General features: G+C 42.9%; 3 protein-coding genes across 3 annotated transcripts in view; 1 reads left to right on the forward strand and 2 right to left on the reverse strand.

The window, feature by feature from the left end:
• Positions 1-1,605: 1,605 nt before the first annotated feature.
• Positions 1,606-5,944, reverse strand: UTS2 (urotensin 2). The gene is made up of 4 exons (XM_027702067.1): positions 5,378-5,944; positions 3,055-3,165; positions 2,517-2,560; positions 1,606-1,880 (listed from the first exon to the last, which is right to left on the reverse strand). Exons 1-4 carry the CDS (start codon positions 5,583-5,585, stop codon positions 1,764-1,766), a joined length of 480 nt encoding a protein of 159 aa, XP_027557868.1. The 5' UTR covers positions 5,586-5,944; the 3' UTR covers positions 1,606-1,763.
• An 8,300-nt stretch (positions 5,945-14,244) lies between these two features.
• Positions 14,245-20,615, forward strand: part of PARK7 (Parkinsonism associated deglycase) — a 12,241-nt gene continuing 5,870 nt past the window's right edge. Inside the window, exon 1 of the mRNA XM_027702066.1 lies at positions 14,245-14,262. The gene's annotated coding sequence lies outside the window, so the exon portion shown is untranslated. The remainder of the gene's footprint in view (positions 14,263-20,615) is intronic.
• On the reverse strand, positions 14,780-17,676 carry TNFRSF9 (TNF receptor superfamily member 9). Its single transcript, XM_027702065.1, has 7 exons — positions 17,152-17,676; positions 16,959-17,075; positions 16,588-16,725; positions 16,019-16,085; positions 15,796-15,932; positions 15,442-15,576; positions 14,780-14,988 (listed from the first exon to the last, which is right to left on the reverse strand). Exons 1-7 carry the CDS (start codon positions 17,258-17,260, stop codon positions 14,861-14,863), a joined length of 831 nt encoding a protein of 276 aa, XP_027557866.1. The 5' UTR covers positions 17,261-17,676; the 3' UTR covers positions 14,780-14,860.

Consider the following 20,615-nt stretch of genomic DNA (forward strand, 5'->3'; position numbering starts at 1 on the left):
AAATTGATTGAGTATTGCCATAAGTACTAGCAAGTATTTTTGCAGTATAAAAAGCTTAAAGCTTCAGGGCTTATAGCTCGATTACCTTGTCTTGACTCTGTCCTCAGCACCTAACAGCTCTTGGGTAGATGGCTAGTGAACTTCTTAATATTTTTTCCATTATTATTCATTTTGGTTTTATTTATTTTACTTTATGCTTGCAATGTTTGAAAATATATGTGTCTTGTAGTCTTCTCCTACAAGTTTTTATTGGCTGATGAGGTAGCAGAAAAAGAGTAATTTCCAGACAGGCACTGACTTGCTCCATTGTGTAAGAGAAGGATGAATGTTCAGAAGATTACAAATAGCTGCACAGGGCATCCAGCTGCCCTGACTTTCTGAGGACATTTTTCTCTGTTACAGCTGGCATCATCTGTCTTGTAATTTATGTGAAGTGAACAAGCTGCTTCAAGCCTGTAGGCTTCGTTTAAATAGCAAAGTCAGAGATTTATGATGTATACTGTTGAGATCAATGTAGCCTGTGTATCACTGTTAGGTGAGTTTACTTCAAGATTTCTGTGAGCCTTGATTGGCATGAGGTTTGTGCAAAGTATGTATTGAGCAAGGTAGGGTTCACAGCTCAGACAGTTTGTGCATATTATCAAGATTGGCATCACCCAGAGACAACTCCTGACTGTTTAGCTCTATTCCTTCCAGATATTATCAGGAGGGTACCCAGGATTGAGAAAGTATGGTGGTACTCTGCATCTGAGTAGACTCATATGAGTCTATGAGACTATGCATATGAGTCTTCAGACTAGAAGAATTTGGCAGTTGCTATTTTGTCCTCTCCCTTATTTACATTACATGCCAAGATACAACAACATTATCAGTGAGTGGTAGCTCAAGGGAACAAATCTCACTGCCCTTGAGTGCCCAAGCAGGAGGTGGCTTGCCCTAGTAACACATACTATCTATATCCATGTGTCACCTTCCTGCATCTGTGTGTGCAGCCACATAAGTGCAGGTCACAGCCACAGAATCTTTTAAATGGTGTCATTCCTGCCTCCACTGGCAGTCCGAATCTGGATGCAAGCCTTGGCATTGGCAGCCATGGGTACCTTCTGCGTGATGATAACCAGACACAATTCTTAAAGCCCACACTGTGCACAGACAGCCCTGTTGTCATAGGTAGCTGGGGGCTAGGCAAGGTGCTGCAAAGAAATAGATTTGTGGGTCTTTTTATGAGTGAACAAGAAAAACTTGTCTCCAGCAGTAGTGGGAGTGGATGCTTGATCCTGACGTGTGCTTATTGTTTTTGTGGTGCCTTGGGGATGGCAGGATGGGACTGGGCACTGTTAATCCCTTACCAGCTCATCAGGGAATGCAGCAATGACCCTTTCTTTCTGACACCTCAGTCTACATCAAGTGACAAAGGAGAATGTCCTCTTGCCTCTGGACTTAGACACAGTCGAGGCATTGCTCTTCTGGGAGGTTTCATAGGACCTCATGGGAATCTTGCTTCCCCTGCCCAAATTCTTTGTGTTGTATTTTTATCTCTTTGTCCCATTAATTTCTTCCTGTTGTGCTCAGCTCTAAGAAAATACTACATTGGTCACAGCATAATTGCAAAATATCAAGAATTTATTAATTTCCAAGTAGCATAGAGTCTAAAGTTAGGCGCTGCCTTCATGTTTCTTCATTCTCCTTTTAAATCAAGCAAATCTATATACACGTTTTCAGACATCTGTATAAATTATGCAACCTGTCAGGAGGTTTCCTGTTTACACACAATATTTCCAGAAGCACTCGGAAAGATTCCCACGTTTCTTGTACTGTTTCCTGTCCTTGGTCAAGAAGCGTCCCAGCAAAGCAATTCGAGGATGATTTCCGTAGAGAGCCTGAAGTCAAACAGCATTAGAGAGGTTACTGTTGGATGGTACTTGTTCCCAGTGGGAAAGTACACTCTTCACTGCCCTGACTGATCACCCAGCCCTGTGTTGTGACTGGGAGAAGGAGAGGCAGCTGCCCAGTGTGCCCTCTGATTTAGATGATGCACTAAAATGAGTCACTGTCTTCTGCATTTGTATTTAATTCAGCAGGAAGTGAATAGGGATGATGTTTTCCATGTACCTAATGGTTCATAACACATCTGATAATACTGTGTAGCGTATGCTGTAGTGTGTGTGGGGGGGAAATGACACGCAGCTAATACTGGTGCCTGGACTAATGAAGCTGAAAATTGGCCTTTACTTAGAAAACTGTTTTTCTGGGGGAAAAAAGGTGGAGGGTTTAGAATGAAGTGCTCTGGATTATCTGCTCTCTCTGTTTTCCTTTTCTTTTTCCACTTTTCCCCCTCCTCTGCCTATCTTAACTGCTAAGTGATTCCAGCTTCAAGAACACTGTGGCATGCTACTTTGGTCTATACTGTTTATGAAGTCTGTGGATCTGAAATGATGTCTCAGTAACAATTCTGTGTAGTTTAAATTGTGGAATCTTATTTTTCTTGTTTCAGTGACAGATGGTCATTTACTTACCGCTTTGATATATTCCCCTGGGTTGTAGTTGCTGGGGGTAAGACCTGGTAGAGGGGAGACATAATGAAATGTTTTACCATTTAGAAATTGTAAACTTAGATAAATAATTCTCATGTGCCATAATGCTATAGCTGGCAGAACTCTTGAACTGGAATGTTCAGAGGACCAGGCAGCAACATCTGTTGCTCCCCAAACCATCCATTGCTATTGATTCTGTACTTTCTGCAAGTATTGATGTTACGTAAGACTGCTATTTCGTTTTGTCTGCCAGCTCCTTTAAGGCCAATCTTTGCCTTGCCCTGGTTTTGCTATCTGGAGGTTTTGCTAAACTCCTTTGGAGGCTTTATCAGGTAGTGTTGAACTGCAGGCATGGTTGCTCAGTGGGTTTCCCCAAGGTCCCAGTTAACTAAATGACAGCAGTCTGTTACCTACGCATAATGTTGTATTTCAGTAAATACCTGGGAGCTGGGGCACAATATCTGTGGAAGCTGGAGATGCAAACCATGGGCGCTCTCCCCTTGCTATGTTAAATCCTCACCTGCTTTGTTGTCTTCAGTCAGTGTGCCCAAGAGCTCTGGCAGAAACTGAATCAGAGAAGTGCTTCCTGGGCTGCCCAGCCTCTCCAGGTTTAATCTCGAGTCTTCATCAGCTGCAAATGGAATATGATAGAAACAGGCCTATGGTGAGTATTTTGCTTTGAATTCCTGTTTCAGTCTGTCTCAGGTGATTTCTGATCAGGTCTGTTGGCCCCATCTGTTGAAAATTTTCATGAAAGCATTAATCATTCATCCTCATTTAATGATTATAATAGGGGATAGTTGGTTTTGTGGTTTTTTTCCTTCCAAAGCTTTGAGAAAAGGTACCTTCCTGATGTTAATCTCAGATTTCTCTGTCAGATGTTTTCTTAGGAAAGTTTTTTGACCAACAGCAGCCCTTCTCATTGCTTGAGGAACTCATCCTAATCCTTCCAGTACTCAGCTGTATGCATGGAGACCTGTATATATATATTTTTTCTTTTTTAAACTCCATTTCTTTGTCAACTAGCTCCTATGCTGGAGCTTTTCTATGAATAAAGACAAAACTTCAAGAGCTATTAACTTGCTCAGTTTCCCAACTATTAAATGCAATAAAAGGAGGGGGAAGGGCAGGAATAAATGTAGGAAATCTTACGATTTATTTTGGCAGCTAAGCCTCTCAGTGTGTTATCAGTCCTCTCTCAGTTAATGTGCATACCAGTACAAATGTTATTACTTTTTCTGAAACAACAGTTTGCTGGTAGCTGATAGAATTAATTTGTATATGCATAGAGAATTTAGAATTCTGTAGCTAGCTTGTGCCCCATGGCAGGTGGCCAACAGTAGCCCTTAGCAGTGCTACACTTGAGGTAACTTTTTTAATCTAACCAGTAAATTTCATCTTTGCTAATACAAAGCAGAAATTCAAAATTGTGGTTATCAAACATTAGTTGTGTATGTGACTGTCATTTTGTAGTTGCATGCCTAGCTGACACTATGGAGTTTCAGTTGCTCTGAACTGCAGGGATGGGTATGACTGTATAGCTCCTCAACAGGGAATATAGAAGAAAATAAACTGCTGAAAATAATCCCCCAACATTTCAGAAACTTGGACAAAGATCAAGAACTTGAAGACCTTGGACATCTATGTTAATTATTTGTTCACTGCATAAAAGGACAATTGCAAAGTGGGGGGTTTATTGTAAGACTCAGAATAAGAATACAGTAACTTTCCTGTGCTGTGTGGAGACAATTCATATCTCAGGCCTTGGATTATTCTTTAAATCAGAGCAGTGTTAGTGGGTAAATTTGCTTTGAGATTAAAGACAAACAGACAAACAAAAAAAAGCACCAAACCAATCCTCTTCAAACCAGTTCCTCTTCTATCTTATCAATCCTGGAGACTCCTTATATTAGTAAGGAAGATTTAAGAAGCCTAGTGGATGTCTTCGAGCAAATGCAATAATGGTTAGAGCCAGCTTGTTCACTCTGTGATATGATAGGTATTATCCATACTGAATCAGGGTTACCTGTAAGTGCAGGTTACATAGTGGAAAGCTTAAGAAGATGCTGGCTTAGTGAGTCCAAGATTTTCAAAGCAAACTAGGGACTACTGATACCTATTAACCAGCACAACAGCTGGTAAGAGCAGTGACTTACAGCAAAGCTGGTAAGAACAGTGACTTTTTAATAGTCAGCTTTAAGCAATAACTTTGGGTTTGATTTGTCTGTTCTTTCAGAACACATTTCAGAAAGTCTTCCAGTACAAGTCAGGTGTGGTGACAGTAACCTTCCAGACTCTGCTGTGCATTTTTACCTAGCCATTTCAAACTTTGAAGATAGCTTTTCCAAGCAAAGATTTATCCTTTCCCTGGGCTAAATGGGATCTGAATTAGTGCAAACAAATTGCATGCTCAATACATAGGAGTGTAAGACAGACTTGCCTGTTCTTGATGTTTGTGGTTGGTTTCCCCCTTTTTAAGTACAACATAGCTCGCTTCAAAGGGTAGGAAGAGGAGGAACTATATAGCCAAGTTTCTTTAAGTTACCCAATGCCTACAAATGCTCAGACGCTAAATACCAGCTCACATTCAGTGCTGGGTACATACTTTTGTTTCCTGGATCTCAAAGCAGCAGGGACAAATATTTAGGGCACCCAACCTCCCCATTTTACAAGATTGGCACCCACTGATATATCACTTGCACTACTGGTTCTGAAGGCATTCCTGTGTTTTCTACAGCTGATCAGCACAAGTCAAGGCCCCCCTCGGAAAGCACACCTGCCTCTTTTCTGCTTTTATTGTTCCTGCCCCTGCTTTATAATCATTAAAATCAGAAGACTCTTACCTGAGAGTTGATAAGGCATCTCACTGGTGTTGATGATGGGGAGAGACGAGAGAGGACAGGAGAAGCTGACAATAATGAGACAGCAGAATATCAGCTTATGCATCATTGCTGTGTTGAATATGTTTTGTCTTTGTCTACCCCTGTAACTCAGAACTCCTGTCTGAGTGTTGCCTCTGCTGCCAGTTTCTCCCATTATATACCCGCTCATGACTTCATAAATATCATCATGTTCTCTCCCCCCTTCAAAAAAATTCCAATGAATTTATTGCCCATTGATTCTAAATGGGAACCACTTTGCATTGATGTAATTTTTCAAGGTAACAGTTCATAGACAATAAATTTACTGTCTTATAGCTTGGTGTACAAAATGGATATTATATCAAACCAAGCACAGTAAAGTTTATAAATCTGGCATTTAAAAAAAAGTAACTTCCAGTTATAAATCATGAGTTAACAAAAGGGTCAGACGTTGGTTGAAATGACCAGGGCAATAAGACAGCTGATTTATGAGCCTTAGCAGGCTTGACGCAAAGCATCTGATATGAAATGAACTTTTTTTTCCTTTTGTGAGATAGATAAATGTGTTGTGTTGTATTTGGGACTCTTGTGCCAGAAAAAGTAAAAGAAAAAGGGAGTTAAAACATCTAGTTAATTTACAAAGATAGAATTAGGGGAATTCAATTTTTTTGTTTGTTCTGCCCCCCTTGCAGCATTTCACATCTATTTATTTGAGAAGACCTCATCCAATGTTGCCCTAGAGAACTGTCTTGGCAGAGAAAGTACAACTTCCATCTGGAGACTTGCTTGGTACATATAAACTACTTTGGCTGATATTAAACACAGGTCCCTCAGTAGACTGGGAGACCCTTTTCCATTTCACTTCTCTTTCAGTTGGAACTAACTACTTAATTCTGAGAGGGCTAGCAATGTTTTTTCTGTTTGCCTTTTGCTCTTACTTAATGCTAATGCAGTAGCTGCCTTATGTAATCTCATCACTTTAAAGCTTATTTCCCTCCATCTAGCATATTATGTCTTCTCTACTTACAATTTCATTTTTCATATCAAAGAGCGAGGACTGACTGGACTGGTCCCTCACCTTCATTCTCTATGAAATGTCATATCTAACTGTACAGAGCCTTGAAAATAAAAAAAAATAAGTTTATGGCTGTTTTCTTTCCTTTAGATGGTGTGAAGATAGTGCCTGTTCATAACAAATTAAGGTTCATTACTTTTCTCTAATCAAATGTTTTTGTCTCGAATTGCTCTTCAAAATACTATGAAATCCAGCTAATATTACTAAAGTTCTTTCCCTATGCTGAATTTTGTGATAATTTTAAGTTGCAAAAGGTGTAAACTTATCTGCTTCTCATCTTTTTCCTTTATTAACATTTCCTGTTGAAGATCAATTTTTATATTGTACATCCAGTGGCTTCCAGGACTAATTTCAAATTAGCTACATTGGTCATATAGAACAGATGTATTTTTGCTGCAGGTCTAATTCAAAGAGAGCACGTCCCAAATGGGCATGGTTAACAGGTTGTCCAGAAACACAGTGGCCTCAGAAAGAGCAGTTGAGGTCAGAAGGCACCTCTGGAAATCATCCAGTCTAATCCACCTTCTCAAGGCAGGATCAGCCAAAACGGTTTGTCCAGAAGTGTGCTTATTCAGGTTTGAATAGCTTCAAGGATGGAATGGGACAGAATTTCAAAACTAAGCGTGACAAGGCCCTGACCATCCCCATGTAAGTTCAAATGCTCTGATTTGAGTGCAGACTGGGGCGTGGGAGAGGTGCAAAATTAACACCAAGACAACACCCTGACTCCAACAGTTGATCCTTCATGATAGCTTGCATGAGAGCTTGATTGGATTTTAGGTCTTATCAGGGTGGGTCTATCCTGCCACAGTCCCCAGAGGTCCTACCAGCCCCAACTTTTCTCAACTGCCCTATGTGCACAGAGAGGGTTAGTCTTGCCTTACAGAACACATGCTGCAGGTGTCTCAACTACAAATCCTGTTTCTCTGGACTTCTCTTTGCTGAACTGAGTATTGATGACAAAGGAATTTCTCTACAAAATTAACCTAATACATTTTATACTTCTCTTTATCTGTGCTTCCCTAAGAGAGAAATAAGTATCAAGAGAGGAATTCTTGCTCCTCATCTGAGTCATGCAGCTCTTCATTCCAAAACTGGAGACAGTAATTAGGTCTGATTTGATGCATGATCTCACTGTTGGTTCTGGATGCTCTGTACAAATGCTTCTCCTTCAGTGAACTATCAATGACAATGGTGTTATCAATATTCACTCTAAGCATCCTCCAAAGAAAGCTAATGAAGCACTCTTCACAAGCAACTTCTGTCCTTTGTCTTTTCTCAAGGAAGACTCAGCCTCTTAGAGCCATCATGAAGTGCGTCATATTCAAGTTGGGCAACTTGCCCACAGCTTATTGCCTTTACTCAGATTTGAAGTTGTCACTTAGACACTCTTTCCTCTACCAAAATGTCAAAGGCATTTCCTTCAGGGGACAATGCACACGTCATCATGCAAAGCAAAAAAACAGCTCATACCAAACAAAGGTACAAGGCCCTGAAATCCATGGGTGAGGGAAGTAAATGTGAATTGCACTGTGAAAACTGGGAATTTGATTTGCAAGAAACTGATTTAGTTTCTACCAAAATTACTATTTTGTGGGAAAACTTTTCTAAGTTCTTATTTGTGCTAATAGACTTTCTTTCAAGAGCCTCAGTTTAAAATAACAAGACACATAGTAGTCCAGATAAATTACTGAGAAAATTCTACGCAGTAAGTGTATATGAACCCATCATAAAAGATTATCCTTCATTATCAGAAGAAATAACTCCTCTTGGTTTAAAATGATGGATGGCTCATGAAGTACAAGTTGCAAGAAAACTTTTTTAAAAAAGTAAAAATAAGACATAATGAAACCAATCAAAAACACTCCCCAAAATTATCTACCTTCTGTGTAAAATAGCAAGGATGAAATCTAATCTATAATGCAACAGTTCTTTCCCCTGTTTTAAGTCCTTTATGGCAAGTAAGCACAAACTGTTATATTAGTCAAGTATTGTGACAGTTGGCAAAACCAGAAATTTCAGAAAAGGTGTGAGTTACCAGTAGCATTTGTATGAGGGACTTTTTCAGAGGATATAACTTCTGATGTAGATTTTTGGCTTGAATTTAGTTTGCAAGAAGAGAGGTGTGCAGTAAAATGATTTTGTATTGACACAATAATTGCAGATGAGCTTGTTATTGTGTAAATATCCAGCTCTTCCTTGAATTTTTCTAGCATTTTTAACTTAACATCTTGTTTCAATGAGTTATACATGTCAGCTGGTATGAGAGAAAAGAATATATGCACTGCTATTTACTTTTCTAGTAGGGTCTAGCATGTAGGGGCTTGGGGGTTTCTGCTTTGCTGTCACTGCTGGTTTAGCAGATATCTGTCCTTATTAACACCTAAGAAGTTTACTGTCTTAAAATTTAACATTTTAGCTGATTATTCAGCTTCATAATGTGATTATTAGATCTATTTTGCATACCAAAATAGATGCCTTGTGAGATCATATATGCAATAAGACGATTTTTTCCTGACAACTAGCTTGCATTGCCTTATTTATACTCTGCATTTTAGAGTTTACTGAAAATGGCCTGTTTGGAGACTAAGCTGACCAAAGGAAAAAACTAACCATACTTGGGCACTTGCTGTTAACTTTCTTTTTGAAGATGCTTCTTCTGCTCACTGTGTGTGAACTGTGATGTAGCACATATCACACATGTTCTCTGTAACCTCATAGATGTATTTGGGTATTTCTGTCTTCTGAATTTCTTTCAATGTTAGGTAACATCTGCGAGAGGTTCTGACTTAAATTTTCTTGTTCTGTGGTGGGCTGAAGTGCATAGGTGAGTGTGCGTGCGTACCTGAACACATACGTCTGTGTAATGCAGATGGCAGGTCCTTAGGCCCTTCTGAATATATTTTATTTTGGTACAGAATTGGCAAGTGGTCTAAAAATTCTTGAGCACAGGATCACAGCTGCCAAAACACTGCTGCTTTGTAGTATAGGTTCCACCAGTTTGAGGGGGAAAAAAACCCTCTTGCTCTTTGGCCCTGCTGGACTGGCCCACTGTAGTCAGGGTATATTTTCCAAGCGAAGCTTGACAAACTGGTTCTTAATTCTCCTGTCCTCTCAGCACTACAGAATTACAAAACTGAAGCTTCACTCTGTTTGATGTGAAGGAAAGTTAGTCTGGCATGACTGGAGCTTGGAAGTCCAGCACATCGATATCTTATGGGAATTGAATTCTGGATAACACAGCCACAAACAGAGGAGCAGAGACCTGATCTTTAAATAAGGTTTCTTTCACAAAAAATGTAATGGAACTAACTATGCAATTATAGTTTATTTTTAAAACTGAAATTATGAGAGCAGACCGTATAAGGAAAGAAAGGAACACATCTGCAGCAAGGCTGGAACTTTCTCTGTACCCTTCTAGCGCTATCCCAAGGTATCCTAAAGGTAATCCTGCTGCAGAGCTAGATGACTGCTGCATACTATGACATTTTTCATTCTTGTTCTTTTCTTAGACTACTTATTATTTTTTAAGAAGATTATTGAGGGGTTTTCCAAAGAAATTATTGTCCTGGAGCCTGCCCACACAGGTATCTGTTCAGCTGAGGATTTAAAGGAAGGAATTTCAACATTTCTGTCTCCTAAGGCTTCAAATGCAGCTTTTAAAAAAATGGTACTACTGATGTCAAAAAGAGAAGCAGCAATACCCTGCTGATTCTTTTTTTACTAGTTTGGATAATGGCATGGGCAGGCCAGGCTGTTGTCTTGTACTTTTTCCAGCACAAAGTGAAGAAGTGCAGAAATACTAAAGCAGCAGATTTCAAGAGATGGACAAGGCAAAAGAGGCATCTTCCAGATTTCCCTGCTTGAGATACTTCATACTCTCTTAATTGCATGGTGCTCTGCCTCGTTAGTTTCTTGCTACAAACATTTTATTGCAAACTTAGTAAGATTTTGGTATCTTTGAAGACTATGCCCTTTTCATTGTTTAAAAAAGGTAGAGGATAAGGGCTTTAATCTACAGTGGGGATGGAAAAAGACAATTTTTGTCAGACATGTCCTTGTGCCTTTTTTTATTTTTCTGTCAAGCTTTTCACATTTGGCATACACATGTTTTTGATTTTACCACAGAGGCTTAGGATCACTTATGACTCTAATATCTTCAGCTGGTATCAGAGGACAAATTTCAGGTAGTTCTATAGAAGTTTATTGTGTGGGCAGGAGCTTCTGACTAATTAAAGAGGAATGCTAATAATCGTTGGCATTTAGCTGTCCACTTAGCGTTGGCAGTAAATGAATGGTGCATAGAAGCAGACTTTTTTTACTTTGCTTTGTGACTGCATAATCCCTTTAATCCTTCACTATCAGAGGTTTTTACTAATTAAATGGAATCTCTGCAGGCTCAGTGATTCACATTTCAGGGCAAATACGTGTATTTTACTGGGAAAGTTGGCATACGTCTTAGTGGGTAGGTTTAAAGTAGTTCTTTCAAGGTTATTTTGGAAATGAGTGAAATGAATGTGTGTTTCTTGGCAGTCAGCCACATAGAATCTTCCCTTTGCTGTTTAAGAGCTGAATTCCAGCTTATCAGAGAATTCCCAGTGCAAGCATTAACTGATTTCTCTGTGATGATTGACTGATTCTGACTGGAGGGAAAGCTGTCCCTGGGAATGGGAGTGACCAACAGGAGCAGGAATTAACAAAGGTGAAGGAAGCAGATATCAGATCTTTGTCTTCTGATTTGGCAAGTTGAATGTTTCTGCTACACTGAAACTAAGTAATGGGAGCAAAATCCTCTTTCCTCCAAGAATTCCTGAGGCATATTTATAAGAAAGTTCTGAAGAGCAGTCTCTATTTAGTTGGATATTCTTATTCCTTTGCTTTGTATGTGTCTTTTACGAGTAAGGCTTGTAACAGACAGTACCAACTGGTTACTTCTGAGCAGAGTCTGCAGAAGAGATTTGGAAATAAGAAAAATCTACCTGTGCTTGTCAGAGTGGGATTAGGACCTGTATCACATGGAAAAGATATATATCTGGTGAGCTTGTTCTAACACAGTCCTGTATTTCCTCTTTATGTTCTTGCTGTGCAGCTCCTTTCCTGTATTGTGCAGAAGAACTATATTCTGGTGAAGGATGTATAAGAGCAGAAGAAATGAGAATGTTTTTTCCCACCCTCCTTTCATATACCTGTTCACTGTATTTTCCATTCTAGTATAAGAAAAATATATTATGCTTTAGATACTTCAGTAAATTTTGCTTTAGGCATGTATGCACATTTACTTTCTATTTCAAAGTTTCTCTAAAATTTGTATGAAGGTGCACTAAGTAAATAGTGTGATACCTTGTTTTTTCTTTTTGTCTTTTTGCCTGCTTACAGGCTTTTATAGTGTTCTCTTCAGGTTAAATGGTTTATACTTATTCTAAATGCAAAGTATCAAAATATCAATGTTGTGAATACTAGAAGGATTTATTTAAATGTAAATGTTTCTAAAGTCTATAGTGTTGTAACTAAAGGCAAATTGTCTCTTTCACCTCTCCACTCACATTCTTCTTTTTTTCCCAGAATTGTGTTTGTTCTAAACCTGCTGAAATTCTTGTGTGCAGGAGAAAGGTGAGCTAAACTAACCTTAGATTTGGTTTAAAACTGACTTAAGTGGGTAATGCAGGTATTTTATTTCAGTTTTTAAATGGCTTGTTTCAGTTTGGATTATGTAACCTGAGAGTAGGTGTAACAGTTTTAAGATACACTATGATAAGTCATCCTTAAATTGAAGTAGGTGTCTTTGTATGCCGTTTTGCACTTGCTAAATCAAATAAAACTTGATTTATTTTCTTAATGCAAATAGAACAGGAGAGATTTTCCTTAGTTTCAGCGTGTGCTCAGCTGGTGGTTTTGCTTCATTGAAGTACAATCCAGTTTGGTTCAAAATATTGCAGGAATAGTCTGATGCTTTGAACTGGCAGGCACCCAGGATCTAGAAGGTGAAAGGAAACACAGTAGGTGATATCATAACAAACTCCTGCCAAAAGCATGTTAGAGGGAAATTCCGTTTTCTTTGTAGACGGTATTAAAAGTTCTTATTTACAGTGAGGGCAATTATAGTATCCAACAGCTGTTTTCATGCCAGTTCCAGGGATAGAAGGATCCTCGGCCATGTGTTCCTGATGCACAGCTAAGACAAAACCTGTGGAACGGAGAACCTTCTCTTACAGTCTCTGAAGAAAGCACGGTATCAGGGAAGGCTTTTTCATTGCTGAGAGAGGGACTGAGGCGTCACTTGGTAATAAAATAAGACTTGGTATAATTTTATAATGAAATTAACCTTAACTTTTTGTCACTATTTAAAATGCAAGTGGAGTGGTACAAGTTGCGTGTTTAATACTATTTCCTGTGTGTTGAGTCTCGTCAGAATGGACCATCTCCTCAAAGGTTTTTACATCATCAGTGTTAGTATCAGAATGACTGTCAGAGAAAACTATCCTTCTATCCTATGAAGGATCTGATAGAAAGACTGAAAATAAGAAATCATATTCTGCTTTAAAAAAATGACGTGTACACGTTATAGAGGAGCCATTACAGTTTCTGAGTATTTATCATCCAGTACTATCAGGCACCTGTAGAAGAAAGGAAAGTGAGAAACAGAAAACCTTTTGCTATGAACCTTTTACTTGCTTTAGCCGTGCAACTCCTGTAAGAAATTATGGAGCTGTGTGACAAATAGTTTTAATTACTGATGCCACTACTAACTATGCCAGGAAATGGTGCTGGTTCTGGAAGCAATAAAAAAGCAGTAGACTCCCCTGCTTTTACTTATCTTTAAAGAGAATTTGTCTCCTTTTTCCATACCTTCAGAACTCTGCCTGACATCACTTGGGCCTCCATGCATGGTCTGGCAAAGGCGGCACCTTCTGACTTCCAAGAAAAACAAATGGAAACATAAAAAGCTTGCATCTGGCCTGTTACCTCATCCTGGGCCACCTGGGCTGCTTGAGAGTCATCATGACATTCCCAGTTCCTTTTTGCATGCTACATAATAAATTAAATGACTGTCAAGAAAAGAGGCATGCACAGAAAGCAGACAACACTTAGAGCTCAAAGAGTTTTCATGGAATCACAGAGTGGTTTGGGCTGGAAGGGACCTTAAAGCTCATCCAGTCTCACCCCTTGCCAGGCGCAGGGACACCTTCCACTGGACCAGGTTGCTCCAAGCCCCACCCAACCTGTCCTTGGACACTTCCAGGGATCCAGGGGCAGCCACAGCTTCTCCAGGCAACCTGTGCCAGGGCCTCACCACCCTCACAGGGAGGAATTTCTTCCTAATATCTGATCTAAATCTCTCCTCCTTTAATTTAAAACCATTCCCCTTTGTTCTATCACTATCTTCCTGCGTACAAATCCAAGAACAGTGTTCCCTTGTGCTGAAATCACACAGAGAGGAAACCACCCTTTACATGACATATTGGTGGGTTTTCATTCTATTTTTTTAATAACATTTACTGAAGAAATAAAATACTTGGGTTTTGTAAAAGGTTAAAAATGGTGTTGCAAATGCCATGACTCAAATATGCACTTTCTTTTTTCTCAAGACCAATGCAACAGTAATTGATCAGAGAGACAGATAGCATCTGATGTTAAAATCTTTCCAACCTCAGTTACAAAAATAGTACCAGAAAGTTATCACATGTACAGCTGCAACATACGTAAAGTTTACATCACCTAAAAGATCAAAGCTGAATGATGTAGGGCTGAAGGTGGTGCAGTCCAGCTGCACAGTAACAGCTATTTCTAAGATCAAGTCAACCACAGCTTCTCAGTGTTTCCACTGCCTCCCTTAAGCCAATCAGTGTAATACAACAGCAGATGCAAGCGATGGAACACTTTGCAGCTCTAGATTTTTATGGCTTCCTCTCCCTGACATATATAAGAGGGTGTGCCAAATTTTGGGAGGAGCTCAGCTCTAGACACAGGAGGAGGGCTGGTAATGGTAAGAGACCGTGTCACCTGTGCCTCTACTATGTGCTACAGATCGCCTTTTTAGCATAAAATACTTTTGGGCTGCATGTAAATTGTAGCTCAGGCACCATTAATGAGGGACCAGAAAGCCATTCTGCCCTTCCATTAGAGCTTTTAAGTGCTGTATTTCTATATGTAGATCAAGAACCACTTCTTAGAACGATTCTTAGCCCGAGAAAGAAAGTCAGCAAACTAGATATTTTTTATTTATTTTTATTTTTTTAAGATATGGAAAAGGTGCACTTTTTTCTCAGTGGCTGGGCTATTTGGGACTCTGACACTCACAGATTCTGATAACCTCTCTATTTACATAAACAGGTTCTTGTTCTGTATTCCAAAAGAAAATTCAAATGTGGTTGACTTGGACAGTTCAATTTCTAGTTCACCAAAAGATCTCTGAATTCTGTGGATTTGCCACGGTCCTGATATTCACCTTGTTCTTCCTCAGGAAAGCGGCAGCTGCAGGTGTCATCTTCCTGAATTGAGTGTTCAGGTGTGATATGCACTGAAGAAAAAGAAAAGAATCACAGAATCAACTAGGTTGGAAAAGACCCCTGAGATCATCGAGTCCAATCTCTGACTGAACACCACATTGTCAACTAGACCATGGCACTGCGTTTCTTGTCCAGTTGTTTCTTGAACACCTCCAGTGACAGTGACTATACCACCTCCCTGGGCAGCCCCCCTTCCAATCTTTAACAACCCATTTTATGAAGAAATTCCTCCTGATCTCGAACCTGAACCTGAAGAGATAAGGAAGCAGTTGACAGAACACCCACAGTTAACTAAGTGCCTTCTGCAATAAAAATTCCAAAACTGTTTTCCCTTCAGTTGTTGTTTCTGACTTACAAGGCCAAAAAAACTGAATCTATTGCAACTGTCTTTAAAAGACACTTAACCTGGATTCCCGACTTCTCTCTAGTTTCACAAAGAAAACTGAAGAGTGCATTTATCTTACTTTTTTTGAAGACAGTGTGTAGTTTCTTTTTCTGCCAGACACCGAAGCATATGCACAAAGGTAGCAGGAACACTATGCACAACAGCCCAGCTACGGTGAGAAAAATCCTGATAATGTCTGTCTGGAGATCTTTCCCTAGGAATTAAACAACATTCTCTTAGGAGTTTTAACAGAAAAAAATTCTACTGCCCTTGAATTAGCCGACAGCTTTGTCTCCCACTCTGCTTCTAGCTAAGTCTGCAACACTGGAAATGCATAGAAGTAAGGACTCTTGCTTTAAATAGAAAGTGAATGTATGTTTCAAAGTAGGTCACAATTCTTTAGCTCTATAAGCAGCATTGTAAAATGACTCACCTGGCCCAGTGATAGAAAATGGAATTGCAGGCGATGTGGTAGGTAGAGTAGTGACTAAAGTGGGATTAACTGAAGCGTGTTTGCAAATGACATCTTTTTCTGCAGTTCCAGGCTCCAGGACCTGGTTTGCAGAGCACCTGAAAGACATTTACAGCAGAACAGAAAAAAAGCTAGCGAAAAAAATCCAGTAAAGTGTAATAGCTGTAGCATTTAGATTACATACTTTGTCCAGTTTTTACAGGAGCCATTGGGCTGATCATTAAAAGTTCCATACTGGCAAGTCTGGCAACCTTCAACAGACAAAGACAGGTAAATTTGTACAAGATAAACATTTAAAACACAACATGCGAAACATTATTTTTGCCTGCTTGTACAATGACTATAATCAACATTCACATAATTACTATTTCATAAGCTGCTCTGAGTATGTAAGACAAGTCTTTCCCTGTGAGCCACGGACCAGTACAGTACTCAGCTACAAAGCCAGGTTATTTGGCACAAGGTGCCACAAACCACGTCTAAGTCGAGAGTTGACAGCTTGGTCTTCCTCATGCCAGTGACAAAGGAGCTGTCATGCCAAAGAAACTAACTGGTGCAGGATTTGAGCCACAGTAGGGCTCAGAGTTTGGTGGGTTTGTCCACTGCTGTGCTCGCTCCGCACTCCGTGCATACTGTTCAGCAGCAGCAGCACGTTTTATCTTGCGAGGTCTTTACTCCAGCTGCTTCTACACTATTCAAGAGACCGTGCAGTAAGCACAGGGGCTTTCAGCTGGTGGGGGAAGGTAACCTTACCGTTCCCGGTGCTCTCTCGGCCCACGCCACAGCTTCGGTCGCAGTGGGTGCAGCCATCGCCACTGCAGTGATACCCGTCCTTGCACGTGCACTCAGCATCGCTTTTTGAGGAACACTCTTTTAAATACTTGAATATTCCTGAAACGGGAAAACGAGTCAGGTTACGGATTCGTGCATGCCCAGCGTGATGCAGCAAAGGCTCGGGACCTTTGCTCTTATAGAAATCAGGCTGGTAGTTTCAGCGAGAAGCCCCGCAGACGCGTGCAGTTATTTAGCCAGTGGCGTATCACCCCGCGGGCAGGTGCCAGCCAGGGCATGTGCCAGCCAGGGCATGTCGTTGCCACGGGAAGTCACAGAGGGGCTGCCGGTACCTTCGCACTTCCGACAGAGTTTGCAAGCGCTGCGTCCCGCTGCGCTGGAGAAGGTGCCGGCCGGGCACTGCCGGCAGGACGCGCCCCACCTGCAACTCGCGCTCTCCACGAACGTACCTGGGGGCCGAGACAGAGAGTGGCTGACGCGGGGCCGCGCCCGGCGCCCCGGGCCCCGGCCTGGCCCGGCCCTTACCTGCAGGGCAGTCGGCTACGCACGGCAGCGCGGCCGCGGGCCCCGGGCTCAGCGCCAGCGCCAGCAGCGCGGCCGGCAGGAGCACCTGGCCCGCCCGCGCCGCTGCCATGGGTCGGTGCGCGGCGGCGCGGCTCGCTGGAGTGCGCGCGGGGCGCCGGGCGCCGGCCCTTAGCGGCCGCCCCCGGGGGGTTTGGCTGCGTCATCCCGGGGGCGGCGGGGAAGCCCAGACGTGGCGGGGGCTTTCCGGACCCCACCCGTGGCGCGACCCCCAGGCTCTGCCGGGCAGCGCCCGCGAAGCCCTCTCAGCGGTGCCGAGCAGCGCTCGCCCTCCCCCACTGGGGCTTCCCGGCGAGTCCCGCGCGGAATCCCCAGGAGGTGGAGGGTGAGGGAGGCGGGGCCGGCGCGGGCCGCGGCGGGGGCAGACCGCAGCAGTGAGCGGAGATACCGCGTCTGAAACCGCATGGCCACGAGGTCGCAGGAACAACCGAGAACCGCGGTCGGACAGCGAGTCCCGCCCCGCTCGCGGACCCGCCCGGGACGTGGAAATGCAGAGGCGAGTGAAACGCTACAACCCCGGCAGGATGCAAGCGCAGCCCCGCCCCCTGCGGCTCCCCGCGGCCAATCCCCGGCGCTGGCGCTGGCCCTGGCCCGGGGGCTGGAGCGCCGCGGGGTTGCGCGCAGGGCCGAGGAGAAGAGGGCGTGGAAGAGTTGTCCAGAGTGCGTTGTAAATGACAAGCGAACGCATCTTCCGTGTGTGCGTGCCCGGCACACAGACGGACAGAGCAAGGACCAGCCTTGTCGAGGGTTCTGAGCGGAGCCCTGTGTGGGCAGCACACAAACCATCCTGTGCCGGGAGCTGAAGCCCGCACCCATTCCAGGAGAGCCCCCAGCAAAGTCCTTCCCTGTGACCTGCTCTCCTGGGCCCAGCACCAGGGAACCAGAGCGGGTCTGCCAGCACCTGCGAGCAAGGGTTTTACACAACAGGGCTCTGCAGCTAAAGAGCTCCGTTAGAAGCTCTGTCCTTCCAAATACTGAAACTTCTTAAAACCAGAGGCAACATCGTCCTTGAGCCTTGGGCATTTCCCGTGTACCGTGAGCCTCAGGAAACAGTAGTGTTTCGGGTGGATGTTTCGGGCAGAGCCCGGAGAAGAGCAGTGGCTCGGTTCTGCGCTCTGTCCGTGCGGGGCTGCCCGAGAAGCAGCAGCAGCAGCTCGGGTCGCGCTGCCGTAGGAGGGTGACGCTGTCACAGTGGTGAGCACCGGAGCGCTTTCTGAACCTGCGACCTGAGCAACCGTGAGAAAAGCGGAGCGTCTTGGAAACGGAACAGGAGGGCGGGCGAGAAGCGGGGAGGGGCCTCGGCGGCAGCGCGGGCACAGCGCGGGCGGGGCCGGGGCGGGTTCTCTCAGAGCCGCCCGCGCCCCGGCTGAGGTGAGTTGCGGCCGCTGCCGCTCCGGTCGCGTTGCGGGTCTGGCTGGCGGAGCCTCCAGAGGAGCCCCCGGAGGGCGGCGGGCGGGGGGGGTACTCGGGGCCGCCTGCGGAGGGCGGGGGGGGCTCGGCGGCCTGTCGGAGTTGCCTCGCTCTGGCGGCCGAGCAGGCTCGACCCCCCCGCCGTGCCCAGCCCCGCCGCTCGCGGCCTTCTGCCGGCCCTTCTGCGTCAAATGGCGCCGCGTCCCAGAATAAATAGATCAGTGTGTAGGGACCTGGCCTTCTATACGGCTGGCGGAGCTGGTGAGCCGTAAACCCTCCCCTGCCTCTGTTAGCGGGCTCTGTGGTCGGGGCGTTGAAGGGTGTGATTTTTTAAAGGCAGCCTTCTTACAGTTTCTGATTCAGCCGTGTGCCACAAGCCACCATCTCCAGAAAAGAACATGTACCCACGCAGGGAAATACGTTCGCTGATAGGTTTGAGGCCTGTGCTGTTCATGTGTTGGCACTGAGGAGCAAATGGAAGACTAGTATTTACTATGTGTAGGTAGCTTGTAAAATGAATTGGCTATTAGGTCTGCGTAACATGGTTCTGCCTTCTCAAAAAGTCTTTCCCATTTACAGTGGGACAGCTATTTACATATGGACCCACATGAAGAACAGTACTAATGCTCAAGAATTTGGCAGTGTTTTACAATAAATCTCTAAAGGCAGTAGGGAGAGACTGCATTTTGCTAAATTAGGGGAAAGAGTAAAGGTTTCAGGATAAGGTGCCTATTTGCATCTAAAGAACTAATGAAATAAAGGGATACAAACTATGATGTATTTTTCTTCAATAAAAAGCAAATGCAGTATTTCTACGTTGTGGCTAATCAGGGAGTCTTTTGCTAATTAGTCAAATTTATATGAAAATTATTTTGCAAAATCAATGTGTATCTTCAAGACAAGTTATTAAGAAGCTCTAGGTTGTCCTAAAGTTATTACTAATAGCTGTGATTTGAGTATACTTGCTCAGTTGGCTTTGCATTGACAGTACATAAAGTACATAAAAGTAGGATTTGACCCTAAGTGAATTAGTCTGCTTGGGCTGGTTCTGCATGCTGCAGGGTGTTCTGCTGTATATTACTGCATTCTAGAAAAAATATCTTTCTAAATGAGGCTAACAGTAGGGAGTAAACCTGAAAATAGATGGAATTGAAGCAGGGTAAGAGGATGGTTTTCTTTCATATAGGCAACTAAAATGTGCATTAATGAAGGGCTCTCAGGTGTTACATGAGAGGTGACCTGTGAAATGCCTTTTCACATCATGGATGCTTTCGCAGTCTTCAGTCAGACCAGTATGAGTTAGTGGGTATTTTACATGATGTAAAGTAACTTTAACTTAACCTTCAAATGGAAATTTGTCCCTTCACCTCAACTTGAATTTAGAAGCTAAAAAAAAAGTCTTAAGCCTGGTTTGTTCCATTTGCTAAATTCTGTGGTCTGCTCCCCCATCACACGTGTGCACACACGTTTTTTCCCCCATAAAATTCTGAAATACCCAGAAAATCTGTTACTGAGGTTTTGCAAGAGCAGTGGTCAAGTCATTGTAAGTCACAGGAAACTCTTTGTGAAGCATGGTGTGTGGAAACTAAATACCAGATATGAGGTCAAAGCTCATGCAAGCCCTTTTTATAAATGCTGACCTGGGTAGGAGTCAGTAGTCTCGGAGTGAGTGAGGGTGTGCAAACTGAAAACAATTCTGCCACCCACCTTGAACCCTTTTCTGTCAGACACAGGTCATGTAAGGTCTTGATTAGGCCAAGCTACTTCCTTATCTGATGCTGATGTGCTGTGCCTCCCACTGCACAAGTGCCTTAACCTCTTAGTATCATAATGCATTTTTTTTTAAAAAGCTCTTTAGTTAAACAGAACTGCTATGAATATTGATTAAACCATTTTGAGTTGGTTTAAGTGAAAGATAATACAAAAATGCAAATAACTCACTGTTAAGTTTCAGCATCAGGAAGGATTTGTACTAGGGCATTTGCTTTCTAACCACA

Source organism: Neopelma chrysocephalum, unplaced genomic scaffold, assembly GCF_003984885.1.
Source record: "Neopelma chrysocephalum unplaced genomic scaffold, ASM398488v2 Primary Assembly neopelma1_180, whole genome shotgun sequence".
Classification (NCBI taxonomy): domain Eukaryota; kingdom Metazoa; phylum Chordata; class Aves; order Passeriformes; family Pipridae; genus Neopelma; species Neopelma chrysocephalum.